At 39.7% G+C, this 15,385-nt stretch overlaps 1 protein-coding gene across 11 annotated transcripts in view; it reads left to right on the plus strand.

Annotated features, from left to right (window-relative positions):
• The window catches only part of SYT1 (synaptotagmin 1), a 354,401-nt gene extending 339,647 nt beyond the window's left edge, over positions 1–14,754 (plus strand). For all 11 annotated transcript variants that reach the window (XM_085537503.1, XM_085537506.1, XM_085537549.1 and 8 more), the window contains 2 exons: positions 6,690–6,823; positions 11,621–14,754. In XM_085537503.1, the coding sequence (XP_085393629.1) occupies positions 6,690–6,823; positions 11,621–11,827 (341 nt within the window). In that variant the 3' untranslated portion in view covers positions 11,828–14,754. The remainder of the gene's footprint in view (positions 1–6,689; positions 6,824–11,620) is intronic.
• Positions 14,755–15,385: the final 631 nt, after the last annotated feature.

Consider the following 15,385-nt stretch of genomic DNA (forward strand, 5'->3'; position numbering starts at 1 on the left):
GACCATTTGATGTTAATGCCAGCAACATCTTTGTTGTTATTGTGTTCTTTCCATCTGTATATTTTGTCATATACAATGATACTCATGGCAACATTTTTCATATTACTGTATGCCTTTTTATTTAATATCTGTTACCCTTTCCCAGTGTGCTAAAAGCTCTACAGTGCCACACTGTATTTGCTTGCTAAATTCAAGCTCTATGAGCAGTCAGCTCCTCCCTTTCTGGTGCAAATACAGGGGAATGAGACTGACTGCTTTGATGCTTGTAGTTTGCATGTAATCGCATTTAGAGTGCCTGGTTAAGTTGCTTTGCTTTTTCACCAGGGCATCATGTGTTTACATACAGACAAATCTTAAGGAGCTTTTTTCTGTTGGTTCAACACACACTCGGTGCGCTTCATAAAACTATGTGTTTTGCCTCTGCTGCTATGTTGAAGTGAGCTGCTTGGATGCAAGAGAGACAGTTCAACTGCCCTTACTCTGGCAGCAAACTTAATCATAATCTCATAAGCTCTAATTTGCACTGTTTTTAAATAAGACTTTTGGCTTCTTCATTTTTTCAGTATTATGCTACTTCCCCCATCTGGAGTTGTAACATTTGTTGTTTTCCAGTTGGAAGCACTGTGGGTGGAATTACAGACTCATCTGATGGCTGAATAGCCCTTAGGCCTTTGTGAACATTTCTGTTTCTACTGTCAGCTCTACATGCTCAGCCGTCTTAGTTTGGGATTCTCAGATGAGGGAATTGCTCGCTCTGCTGTCAGTTTTACAACACCTCCATCCTCCCAGAGCTCTTTGCTTCTCTGAACTCAGAATTTCAGTATCAACTTGATGCTCATTTAACTGCACAGCTGTTATTCCGAGACAGCTTTGCTACACGGCCATTCATCTTTTTCGTTATAACAGGGAGCTACTGTTAGTTCTTCCAAATACTGATCCCTCTTCCCCAACTTTAAATGGAATCCATTATTCCTATGAGAATCAATCAGTTACTGAACATGAATGGACAGATGTTTTCATGTATAAATTATCGACTCGTTGGATAAGCTATATAAACTATGCACTATTCTGTTAAAGATGCTTATGGAAATACATTAACCAAAATCATCTAACCTGCTTCACCATGACACAAAGTAGGATTAAAAAAGGGCCTTGAGCTGCATCTGGAGCAGTCCACCCAGAGGGCACAAATAGATGGAAGTTAGCACATGTAGTATCAGTCTTTCTGACTAAATTGGTTACAGCTATCAGTGGCATCTGACACCCTGCCTGGGCTGGTTGCAGTTTCTGAACTCAGTTCATGGCCACGGGGTGGTGCTGGGAGAACCTCCCAGGCAAGCAGCTGAATCCTCAGCCCACTTAATAAAGTGATTTTTATAAGTGCTTTGCTGGGATTGGAACTGGGGCAGATGCCACCACCGGAAACTGCAGCAAAAGACTTTTACTACCCACATTTCCCTTGTGCATTGATCAAGTACTGGCTGCAGCTCAAGATCTGATAACATCAAGTGTTCTACAACCCAGTGGGGTTATGGAAACTCCAATAATGTCCCTGGTGACTAAATGGGAATGCTAGCTGAGAACTGGACATTAAGTTTTTTTTAAGGAAGACTCAACAATCCCATTTCCATTGAAATGCTGTGGTTAAGAAAGAAAGAAAAGAAAAAAAAAGAAAACCACAAAACCTATATTTTATGCCAAGTGAATTCCTCCTGATGAGAATGTTTTTCATTGTTTCTCTTGGGATGTCAGCTGCTGCTTAAAAATTACATTCCACTTTCTGTGTGCTTATTTGTGGAGGAAAATAGAATGTCCAGTAGCTTGTATCAATGAATATAAGCCAGTATAGAATGTACCACAGGACTTGCACTCTTTTTTAGTAGTGGTATCTTACATTGCTTCTTCTCAAGATAACACATTTTCCTCCTCTCTGGCTTTCCTTCCTTTCCAGAGCTTACACTTCATCTGAAAAATATTGACTTAGACAGTCCAGGCACAGCATCACCACAAGCTCATTGTGTCACAGACTTTAATTATTCCCACTCATCTCATACACAGAAGAAGTAATAGTTAAGGCAAATTAACCATGGCCTGAAAGCCACAGGAATAATGTGAATCATTGCTCTCCTGGGAGAGAAGGGTTTATAGGCCCACAGAGGGAGGAATCAGCAAACCTGTGGGAACTACCGGTGAAGTTTGTCCCGCTGTGCTCTGTGTGTGCCGTGCTGAGTCCAGCCCTCCTCCTGCCTTGCTCAGAGGCACTGGCCTTGTGTTCCCACCCTGCTGGTTGCTGTAGGATGCGAGTGATCTTGGCTCTTTATAGTGGAACTGACAGCCCTCCCCGCAAGTCACCTCGGCCCTAACTGTGAGTGCAGAGCCATTTCTGAGGCTACATTTCCAAATCTGATTTTCTTATTGAATCAATTTCTGAGTTCTTCAAGAATGTCTTCTACTTCCCAAGATGGAAACACCACTGTCTGCTGACACCTTTGCTCTAAATGTCAGTGATGTGTGTTTTGGCATGGGCTTGGCATAGCTTTTCTTCTGGTGGGGGAAAATGCGAGTGCTAATTAGCACTCAGCCTGAACAGTCTGAAGACAAAAATACAGCCAGAGGCAGTTCTGGCACTCTATTTCTTTTCAGTTTCTACATTTTATTTGAGTACATCTTCATATTAAAGTGTTTGTCATATGAAACATTACTCAGCTGTATCCGTGACTAGTTTGTTCTGGCTCAGCTTTTTCCTCTTAATCATGTTAGGATTCCTTGAGGCTTGAGGAGGGTTTTCTCTGATCCCAGCACACAGGGCTGTGTGGGATTTTTTTCTTCCAACTGTTACTCTCCCCACACATGGGTTCTGCACTATAATTGCACACCTAATCAAGTCCAGTGTTTCCCCTGAAGCATATTTCAAATTTGTCAACTTTCTGGCTGCTTGCTTTTCATATTACAGAAGCCTTACAAATATTTACCAAAGATCAGCACCATCCTTATGTTTGCATTCAGAATAAGCCACTGTAGTAAAGCCATGCCATGCTGAGTACTTTGTTGACATTATTCTGCTGAAGATCCATACAAGTGGAAATCTGTGTGCTGCATTCTACCTGGAAAATGATTTTTTCATTAACTACTGATCCGTGTAAAACAATTTTCATCTTAAAACTCAGTGTCAAACAGTCGTTCTTGAGTTGCACTTTTTCCTTAGATATGGTCATTAGTCACAATTTTCTTCTTTTGCAATGTAGTATTTTCTTTTTACTGCCAAGTTTGCTTTTTCTAAAGCCCTGATAAATAAGAGCATCTTGTCTATGGCATGATGATGATGAAATAGTCATTATATTAAGAGGGTTCTAATTGTTTATGTATGCTTCACAGTCCACATGAATCAAGACATGTTTACCTGATATCGAATGCCATTTCAGTTATCCTTTAAATAACATATTGGTATCTTGCTGCAAACTTCAGGAAGACAAAATTTGTCAGCTTGTCACCCAGCACTTTAAAAGCTGTTCAGCCGCTCTCCCTTGAGATTTTGTAAAATCTATAGTGCACGATTCATTATGAATTTTACAGCTTTTTAGCATTTGTGGATGACTGTTAATGAGTGAATAAATAACACAATTTTTTTTTTTCGTCCCACACGTTGCTCAGTATGAATTATTAAGCAATGGACACGCAACTATTCTGTCTTCTTTAGCTGAGAAACAGCTGCAGCACCCTGGATGCAACATCCTTTTTTCCAGATGGTCAGGTGGAAAAAAACAGACTGTAGCTTTCTGCAGTATAACAGTTCATATCCAAGCTAATAGACTACCTTGCCTTTTGGGATATTGTCTACTTGACAAAAGACAGGTATCTACTCTGGAATTAGATAACTATCCAGAGTACACAAAGGGAAAAGCTTTCTCATTTTCATTGGCATTGGATGTAGACATTTACATGTGGTCCAAAGAATTCTGCTCTCTGTGCCCACGCTATACACTTATCAGTTTATCACTGATGGGTTTTAATATCAGTGCTGTCATTCTTTCTAGTCTTAGTTATTCTGTGAGATTATTTACATATTAAAGCATTGCTCAGCAGGAGTAATAGTGCCAGCACTGAGGTTATGCTGCAAGTAGATAGAAGAGAGGTTTCCATTAGCACTGTGCCTTATCTCACTGGATACTGTAACTTCTCAGAGGTTCTGCTTGCTTTTGATCATCCTCCCTTCTTCCAGTAATTGATTCCAAGCATTTTAGCTTCTGTTATTTGGTGGAAAAGAACCCATCTTTTTGAGACACTTCCTTGTGAAGTTGCAAGGAGTTCTGTGTAGGTTGCATGCAAATAGAATCCTGGAGAGCTGATGGTGGTAGGGCTGGTGAGGTGGGTTACGGGACAGTCTAACTGAAGGGGTCATGGATTGGACTCAGAAGAACAAAGAGAGAGGCGAATCACGTAAGGCCAGGGTGCTTCAAGAAACAGAAAGTGGATGTGCAATCTAATGAGGATGAACTCAGCTAAAGTCTCTCATTCGTGTATGCGAGTTGGACACCCTATTCTGATCTGTGCTGTTTTTGTGATTAGTAAAGTTATTTAATGCATTCTTCTAAAACTGGAAAAGAAGGAACATGACTTCAGTTAGGTGACTTTTTAAATTCACATTTAGTTTGGCTTGGCAGTTTCATTATATGATGAAAAAACTGAGGCCGTTGAATCACATGGTATGTACCTTTCTGTGCTTCGTTTGGGACCTCTGCCACTGACATTTCTGCACAACAGTGGTAAGATGGTACCATTTGGATCTTTCCTACTGAACAAAACTGGCGTTTGCCTCAGCCAAACTCATATACTCTGACAGACAAGCATAAGAAACTGATAGGATGTGAAAAAGAAGCCACAAAGATCTAGGCTTATTTATCCTGTCTTGTCCATGGGCATGAGTTATCTGGGGTCAAATTTTGTTCTAGTACCAGCAGGAAGATAGAAAATCTGTTAAATGCAAAGCAAGTAATTTAAATTGAATGTGCATAGTCTTCAAACATTGAAGACACACTTGAATTTTAGGTTAAAGTATTTGCCCCCAAAAATATGGAATGTTTTTGTAGATCACAATGTATCTGCATTGCTATATAAATCATTACAATAGAGTTCCGTATGGACATATCAATAATCATCAAATCTGTTTATGCTGTCTTTGTACAAGCACAAGTCACTAAATGATTGGCTTATATTGATTACATTTATTTTAATAGACTTCTTCAGTTCTAATCCCCTCAATAATGATCAATTACTGCACTACTTAGCCTCCCAGCCTGCCTTAGTTACTCAAATTATACTTTAATGCACTGTCGCTGGCTCCTTGACTACTAAACTTTCTTAGTATAAATATATTAGCTATACCTAAAACATCATATTTTTGCATGTCAAAACTGTTATGCATTCAGCATGGAGCCTCTGCAAAAGTAGTCAGGTAGATGAGCCTTTTCTCAAGTATCAACTGATTTAAAGGAGTCCATGTTTGCCAGTTGTCCACATTCGAAACAGTGCACGCCATGATGTTGAAAACAGTATTAAAAAAATAATAATAATAAAGAATGTTGTTGTCTTTTTGCTAGCATTTCTGTTCTTCACATTTCTGCTCTGCCCTTAATTCATACACTGTGCAGTGAAAAGGAACCCTTGCAATTCCTTATCTAGCCTAGGGCATAAAACTACCCAGATTTAGTTTGTATTTGTATTTGTGTCGTTTGAGGGAGAAAGAATCTTAACCCTCTGTGACAGAGTTCACCGCAAAATCTTGAGAAGCTATTCCAGCTTGATCAGTAGCCTCACTACTAAAGCATGTGTGTATTTCTAAGCTAAAATTTATTTAGTGTCTTCTCACATTGGATGTTATTAGGCCCTTGCCCACTGTCTGGAAGAGTCCACTAGCGGAATTATTTTCTCTTCAGACATATTGAAGGTTGTAATCATGTTTCTTCAAAACTTAACTGTCTCCAACTCCTATGTTCTTAGGCACATATCTGACTGTAGCAGAATGCAGTTATTGTTCTCAGGCCCTTCATCGAAGAATTTCATTGGAGAGTAAAGCATGATTTGTTCATAATGATAATATTTAGTTTCAGTATTTGCCATTCTTCTGTAGCTCCATCCTTTTCTTAGGAGGGACATGAGAAGCCCTCTCCAGAGACAGCTTACAGCCAGGTTCTCTTAATTTACGCAACACTTGACTTACGTTTTCCGTAGTTCCATACAACTCCCTAGAGGGATGGTTTGCCTCACTCTTCATCACAGTATATCTGCCTAAAGCCAAAGAAGATACCTGCCCAATTTTTTGTGACAGTACCATACAGGCTGTTGAAAAAGAGGAGCCTGAGATTTCAAATTGTGTTTTATGGTAAACAGAAGAATACAACAGAGCTCAGCAAAGGTACTGCTAATTAACAACAGGATTGTTTACAGGATGCTTAATGAACTGCAGAACAAAGTTAGGTGGAAACAAATATATTGTACCTTTTCCATCGCAAGCACTTTGCAGTTGTGTAGGAGTTTTCCTATGGTGGAAACTAAGACTGTTTAATTACAAGCGGGTTGTTGTTGAAGATTTTTCTTTTTTTTCTCTTGAGTCCTGAATTTGTGAGATTAAATTCTACAGAAAACACAGTGAATTACCTCTCTTACCTCTACCTCTTCTCTTGATTACCTAGATCCCTATGTGAAAATCCATCTGATGCAGAATGGTAAGAGGCTGAAGAAGAAAAAGACGACAATTAAGAAGAATACTCTGAATCCCTATTACAACGAGTCTTTCAGCTTTGAAGTACCATTTGAGCAAATTCAGGTAATGTCAAACAGTGTTTTGTCTTCTCTCTGCATTCTATTTCTCAGCCCTTATAAATATTTAACAGGAGTCATGTTAATTATCACGTGTGCATGCCTTCATTAGCACCTAGGTGCCAGGCCTGTGCTGCAGGAGATGAGTGTGACTGCTTCAAGAGGGAAATGAGAAAATGCACAGTACTTATGAAGCTTTGATTCATCAGTGAGAAATGGATAACTGACATTTTATGTTAACAGAAATGGATTCTGGAAAAAAAAAAAAAAAACCAAAAAAAACATCTACAGGGAGATAGCAAAGGAATGTGCTGGCAAAAAATAAGTATAGGGACAAAAGAAATGTTGTATAATATAATTTTCCCCACATTATTGAAAATACTACATCAGTATCATTGATCACAGTTGTGTTCCCTATGTGTATTTAGGAACTGTTTGTTGAAAGTACTGCAGCATCCCTGTCAAGTAAAATACATTATTTAATTCTTTTTTTTCATACTTACCCATCTTACCATGAAAACCTTTTCAGCAGTTCCTGCTTCTCTTTGAAAAACACGCTTGAGGATGTTAGGGGTATCTGTTTTCTTGGTGGCTCAGTGCAGCTCCAGCAGTTCTTCCTGTGCTGTTCCTGAGGAGCTCAGTTCCTAAAACTAGGAGGCTCAGAAACCAGCTCACTGAGCTGGGAGTTGCATCCCCCAGGCATGGAAAATAACAAGTGACCACACCAGCGTTCCTCAGGGACTTGAGTACCTACCTTTGGGCTACTGGGAGGCAAATCGTCTCTTGTTCATGTGAATGAGATTTAACTTTTCTTCATGTTAACTAACGTTTTTCTCACAAGATTGATGATCCTCCTAACCGTCTCAGGAGGCATATGGGAAACGTGCAATGAGTTTACTCCCATCTCTAACTGAATTTGAAACCTGATCTTCAGTGTTTTCACAAGTATTCTTGTCACTGGTGACTATGGCTTGTTCTGCGAGTGCAACACTCATTGTTCCATAAAAAGCCAAGTATATGATAGACCAGAGAGTATCAGTTCACCTGTTTGTGGAACGAATCACTTGGAAAAGGCGTGACTTGGATCTCTGATCTGATCTACGTAATGTAAGTCACGTAAAGATCAGTTGTTACAAACTGCCTCCATTTTTGTTAAGCCTTAACCATTAGCGTTAAGTCGTTTTTCTTCTTTTGCTCATTTGTTAGAGTATTCATTGCCAGGGCAAGATGCATGGGTTTAAATATCCCAATAAAAAAGAGCTGCATGTAAGTCAACTTCCTGGCCTCCCAGGAGGCTCTGTGACCATGCAGACATTAAGCAAGATAAATTCTTTTCTGGATAGATCTCAGTATGGAAAGTGTACTTCTAAGGACTTCTCAGTTTGAAAGACAATAATTAAAAGTCTAGGATTATGTGCATTTTTAGATTGTAAGAGAGGTCTTACACCACAGATCAGATGCCTTGTTGCTATGGGGGTTGAAATGGCACTGGTTAAATGTACAGCTAGCTGACATTGTTAGGGAAAACTGCAAGGCAGTAGAGACTGCAAGGCAGACTCCTCTTGATTAGGAGAGAGAATGGTAAGGGCTTTGGGAATCTGCATCTTCCATTCTAATAACAGCTGAACTGGAAAGAAGTCCAGAAGCTAAGGCCTGCCTTTCAACAAAATCTGTGTGCTTGCCTTTTATTGGCTTGGTTCTGACAAAGATAACTAAGCTAAACAAGATGAGGCAATAGGAATAGTGATTAGAGTGCAGGACTGGCCCTCCTAGGAGCTTTTTGATACCCCACAGCATAGATACAAATGTCTATGGACAGGACTCAAAGAGGAAATCCAACAGGGGCGAATTCCCAGTGATTTTAACGAAAGCTGGTTGTTGTGCTGGTGAAATACCTCAGAACAAGCATCAAAGGATCAGAAGCTAAAGAAGTTCTGTCATATAAAGCCTCTCTGAAGCATCTTGATTTCTGAATAGGGACAGGAGTGGGGAACCTGAATGGATACCTCCAAGTTATCAAATCTGAGCTTTGGCATTTTAACACTTATTCTGTAGGATTCTTGGCCATTTTGCCTTCTAATCCTAAATCAGCTTAGTGAGGTGGACACAGGCATTTTAAAAAGTGTTGTGGTTTAGCTGTCTAAAATTTTACTGCTTTTATGATAAGTTTATTAGAGCAACTTATAGCTGTTTACCTCAGGATATAGCCTCAATTTAATGATCGGTAGTTAGGGACTGTGGTCCTATGCCAGCGTATTTTGGAATTAGTTATGAAAGACTATTTAGAAGAGATTTCATTAAAGTCACTGTAGTAATTTCATCATCAGAAAAAAAAAATGTGTTTTAAATATTGTTTAGACTTAAGTTACAGTAAGAATGGATTTAGGGTCTCAAGTGAAATGGGCAGACAAGGAAAAGGTGGTATGTTGAAAGGCAATGGGAGAATACCACTGGGAAGTCAAATCCTGTTCCTTCAGTCAAATTAAGTACATGTTTCACCACCTTCAAGGAAGACCACATCCAGAGGTACCAAAGTCTCCATTCCCATTCATTACAAAGAATGCCTAATCATGCCAAGGAAACTGCTAATCCAAGTATGTAGTAACAGAGGTGGTGCATTGCGCTGCACCTGGTGGATTTTGCAGTGCTGTTCCTTTAATATGTGGTACAAAAGTACTGTGATGAAAAGTACATTTCTCTGCAGGTTTAAGTCAAAGACCATACAGTGAAAATCGTTTTGGCATTAACCATCTGAGCTACATTTTCTTCCATCTTTATAGATCAAAAAAGTGTCCTTTCAGTGCTCACTGTTGCATTATGATTAACAAAGGAAAAATCAAATAATAACTAGCCCCGAGCTTCTAGGTGCAGCAGGCAACTTTTTTTGTACCGAAAAATAGTACTCATGCCTATGTTTTAGATCTGTGATTGTATCATACATCTAAAACATAAATGTTCATTTGGGGAGGTACCATCAACATTAAAGTGAGTGTATTGCAAGCAGCAAAAATGAAACATCATTTTGGCATCTAGGAATACTTGCTTCAGGATATTGCTATATATCATGAGTGCTCTGGGGAGACAGAATCTTGAGTTTGATGCACACTTTTGTCATCAGCAACTATATAAATACTTTAGTGCTTGCTGGAATTATTTCTTTCTCTGGCTCAGTGAACTGCAGAGTTGTGTAAGTGAATGGACCCTATAAAACAGACCACATGAGTCCGGTCTTGCAGAGATGCTTAAGGGTTACTTTAAAAAGATAAATCCTATTGCAAGCAATAAAATTAATTGTGCTACTGAGAAATCCAGACTATTCACATATTTAAAACCTGAAATTTAAAAAACATGATATTTGAGAATTTATTTGTTTGTTTGTTTGATTGTTTATTAAAGAAATCTGTTACAGTGCATTTCTTCAGTGAGTTCAGGAAGCTCACATTCATGTAGGGAACCATATATATTTATCAGGGGATAGAAGAAGTCAGGAAAAGAACTGTATGTTCAACTTTAACTGGCAAATCCCTAAGGAGAAGCATTTACAGTTAAATAAAATCAGCCCAAGGCTGTTTAATGTCTCAGATACAGTTAAGAATATCATCCCACTGAAGACAAAGCTGTTTGTACTGTTTCATTAAATCTTAACAACCTGATGGAGGGGAACATGTGCACGCATACACAAACACCTGCCTTGAACTCTGCCTCTAAACGTGCCCCAGCCCAAGTGAGCAGGAACTGGTGTGTGAGCTCTGAGAGATGGGCTCTTACAATTCTGTGTGCCAGAGCTTACTGCTCCTACAGCCAAGTGACTGCAGCACCAGTGTGGCTGCAGGCCAGACCTCCCTGTGCCTAATAGAGATGCTGTGCCAGAGCCCCAAGACACCACAGCTTCTTCTTTTTTCCGGCTCCCTTGGGTTACAGTCTCTTTTCCTGGCTGCTTTATTGTTGTATAAACCTATAATGTACACATACATATGAGTGTGTGTATGTGTGTCTGTACACGCAGTTATGTACACATATCTGTAGACAGCGGCTTTAAGGGCTGTTACAGAATTATAGAATCATCGAATGGCCTGGGTTGAAAGCGACCACAATGTTCATGTAGTTTCAACCCCCGTGCTATGTGCAGGGTCACCAACCACCAGACCAGGCTGCCCAGAGCCACATCCAGCTTGGTCATGAATGTCTCATGGGTGGGGCATCCACAGACTCTTTGGGCAACCTGTGCAGAGCACCAACGCTCTCTGTGTGGTGTCTTCTGAATTATTTTTGAAAACAGCAGATTTGCATGCAGGACAGATAATAAGGAGTTGCTTCAAAGTAGAAAGAACTGAGTGCAACATTGGAGATGATAAGTTGATGTAGAGCCATTTCTGAATTCTACCTTTTAACATTTATTTATACAATAATGATGTGTTTGATTTAACTACTTTTTAATTAGTTTCTCTGAAGATCTTACCGTTAGCCCTGCAGACTTCAAGTAGCCTGCTTCTTCAGTAGCAACAAAAAAAATGTATACGCTGTTAACCTGTTATAGGAAAAAAATCAACTTTAATTCCCACATGAAGCTCTTTGATGTGAGGGGGTGAATTTCAGGTTAACTGTGAGGTTCTAAGTAGAAATACATCTTGAAGGCTCACAAGAAGCAAAGACAAATGTTTGAATTTGCTTATGTTTGGGGGAGCCTCCTCTGGCAGTCACGCATCTGCTCAATTTGTGTCTATGGAGACTCAGTTGTAACTGTCTGTGCTGAAATTCCTCTCTGCCCTCCTCCCCTCACTGGTCTTTCTCTGTCTCATTGTAGAAAGTGCAAATTGTTGTGACTGTTTTGGACTATGACAAGATTGGCAAGAACGATGCCATCGGGAAAGTCTTTGTGGGCTACAACAGCACTGGAGCAGAGCTGCGGCATTGGTCAGACATGTTGGCCAACCCCAGGCGGCCCATCGCACAGTGGCACACCTTACAGCCCGAGGAGGAGGTAGATGCCATGCTGGCAGTCAAGAAGTAAATTAAATTAAAGTACGAAGAAGAAGAAGCCTTTCTGCATTTGCCCACATAGTGCTCTTTAGCCAGTATCTGTAAATACCTCAGTAATATGGGTCCTTTCATTTCCAGCCATGTGTTCCTGTCACAGATCAGTTGTACTTTTAAATTAATTCCTGTTTTAATTTGCACAACCTTAAACGTAGAGAGCCCTCTAACGGCGCTTCATTTCACCACTGCCCCCCAGATCTACTCTTCTTTTAAGCAATATGATGTGTAGATAGAGCATGACAGAAATTATTTATTGTATCACACAGTTGTATATATACACCAGTATGCTGAGAATTTATTTCTAGTTTGTGTATTTGTATGTTGTAAGCGTTTCCTAATCTGTGTATATCTAGATGTTTTTAATAAGATGTTCTATTTTAAATTATGTAAATTGACTGAGATATAGGAGAGCTGATAATATATTATAGGGTAACTATTGTATCGTCTGCATTCCAGAAAAAAAAATTCCAACTTGTAAGGCACTAGTAGTGTTACACTGACATCTTAAAGGACAACTTAAATCTGAGCTTTCAACTGGACCATCCTGATAACAAGCTACGTGTACACAGTGAATCTTGGAGGGGCACATCCAATTTGGTAGACTTCTTTGACAGGCAACTTAGCATGATCTGAGCAGCTCCATGGCTGACCTCAAGGAGATGTAGCCAGAAGCCATGAGATCATTTTTATGTATATATTCCAAAGCGCAAATGTTACAGACCGAAATGGTTTTCGATTGAAAGTTGAGGAAGCAGTTCCATAGGAGGAAACAGTTTCATCTCACGTAAAAGTAAGAACATTGCAGTGGTTATGCGGGGAGGGGGGGACGGGAGGGGGGAGATGCGGCAGTCGCGAAATGCTGCCATGAAATCAAGAGTAGCTCTCCGTTATCACCTTTATACAAAATTTGCATACTGTGAATTCCATCCACGATTTCACGTTATAATGAGTTTGCACATTAGACTTTGTAACAAAATATTTTATTATACTAACTCAGATTAGAAGGAATGCAGAATATTTTTTAGACACAGCCGTGTGAGTTTATTATACAAAATAGTTTCATGGTAAATGGACAGTATTGTAATCCCATCAGAAGATGACAAAATTTAGCCATAGTTCTAAATGCACTTCAAAGTAAGCCAAAAGAGAACAGCTAGTGACCTTTTATATACTATTTATACTTAAGTTTTAATTTGTCCTTTAAAAAGAAAAAAAAAAAGTGAAAACAAAGAACAAGTTCTAGAAAACTGAAGCAACCTCTTCTGTATACTAGATGCTCGTTTCAGGAGGAGTTTTTAAATGTTTTCAATGTTATTATGTAGTAAATGGCACTATTATGAAGCTATTAGTCATTCCATAAGAGTCTTGAAAGACTGCTCTGTGTATCACTGTGACTGCCGTGTGTGCTTAGAAATGTAGTTTTCTCAGTGGATAGCAATCAATTTATTCCGTAGTGATATTGTAATAATACTGCCATTCCCTTCTACTGCACTGCCGAAGGAATGCATAGCACAAGCAGTTCTAGTTATGACGGACCAATTTAGAACTGGAGAGCTATGCAGGAGACAAGGAGGCTATATTGAATGGGTTGACCACGCAGCATTTTGTCAAACCCTGTGCAATATTTCACATTCCCAACCTCCCTCACCCTTGCCCCCCTGCTGCTTTACTGTAGATAGCCATCTTCCAGCTAGCCAGCATGTCATCTCGGCTTGTACCATCTCATCAAGTCATTTAGGGCATCACTTCTATCCCATGTACCGTCCTTTGAAGTCCTTTGAAGCCCCTCGCTTGTCTTTCCATGCTGTGAATATATTTATAACGCTTTGAAAAGTGGATTATTTTCATCCATGCAAACTACCCCAGAAATGTGGAAATGCTATACCTTTTGGAGGGAGACCTGAGACTACTAACGCTTTTCTCAGTTGTACCTAAAAGAAATTATTGTAAAAAAAAGATAAAACGATGAATGTGGTCAGAGAACTGTGGATTGAAGATGAAATTCTATACCCTCCCTCAAGGCTCTGCTGCTGAGAGAGCTGTGACAGCCTGAGGTCAGTGTGGTGATGGCCACACGCCACCATTTTCAGTGCATAGTGGGAAAAAGGAGCAGCAAAGTGAGAGGAGACTAAAAATATGGATCTCTCCTCACCTCCAAAAGTAAGTAGCAAGGCCCATTTTCTTTCTTTTTTACATGAAACATGGAAAATACACAAGTGAGACATCTGATAGAAACAGGCACATACATGCAAAGCATCAAGCTGGAATGCTTTAAAATCTTAACCTTGAGGACCAAACCCCACCAAAGAAAAGACCGAGACAGTCAGCTTTCCAGCATAAGAGCGGATATTCAGCTTCATGGTCTTTAGCTTTCAGTTGTTCATTCGGGATAGCTGCAGGTTCAAACTGCCAGAACTGATTCATTGTGTTAAGGTATTCTTAATGCTTTTTCTTCCTACACTGCCAGACTGAATGTCACCGTAGAATTGGTTTGTAAGGTACTATGATTCTCAGAGACTGAACCTGCTATTTGACCAAGATGACATTTTCATCCTCAAAGAAGCCACATGTACCTTTCTGACAAAGCTGTGTGAAGTATTAGAATCTGATGCTGTAGAAAGATCCTAGTTGCCTTTGTGTATATTTACTGCCTGCTTGAGTGTTTCTCTGTGTGGGTTTTCTCTGTATCTTGTAGAAATGTTTGGGGTGTTTTATCCTGCCATATCGCTCGTGGCCCGCGAGCTGACAACTTTAGCCGTATTTTACCTTCATTTTTGATGAGGTGGTTTATATTTTGTTTCACTTTGTGTAGTGACTTCCCACAGTAGAGTTTTCCAATTGTCGTTAAATTAACATACATATTACACAGATATTCAATAAAAATGTTTTATTTCCTGTTGATGTTTCCGTGTTTTTCTTTTTCGATCTAAAACTTAAAAAACATTTCTCATAGACCTTAGTACAACCACAAACTTAGCAGTAGTGCAAGTGCCTTGTCACCAGGCCCTGACGGGGCCTGTCACAAGGCAGTCACAGCCAGTGCTTCTCCAGTAGGCAAACTCTGCCTGCCCTACAGATTAAGTATTCCTCTGCTTTGCCAAGGAGGCTGATTATTTGCCTTCCAAACATGATTTTCTAACAAAACACTGAGTATTTTCAATACCATGACAAAAACACCAAGCAGTTGCCTGTGCAATCAGTACTCCTCCAGACAACTGCAGTTGTTGTTTGGAGAAAGATGGTGCCTTATAACTTATATCTGAGAGCTACTTCCAAGCTGGCCATAAAAATCAACCCTCTTGTAGACTAGAAGTCATTAGAGAAGGGACTAAAACTTTAAGTGGAAAAAACGTTCTGTGAGGAGTTGAATCCACAAATGACTGAACAGCACTGTACTTCAAAATGACTGAATATCCTGAGCTTAATGAGAGAATCCATTCGAAACAAAAAAAACAGCAACAACACAAAAACCCCATAGCCACGTTTGTTTTAAGCATGTAACATTTTCCACATCAACCCTTTCTGCTACTGC

Source organism: Coturnix japonica, chromosome 1, assembly GCF_054131305.1.
Source record: "Coturnix japonica strain WE chromosome 1, WE-NBRP24, whole genome shotgun sequence".
NCBI lineage: Eukaryota > Metazoa > Chordata > Aves > Galliformes > Phasianidae > Coturnix > Coturnix japonica.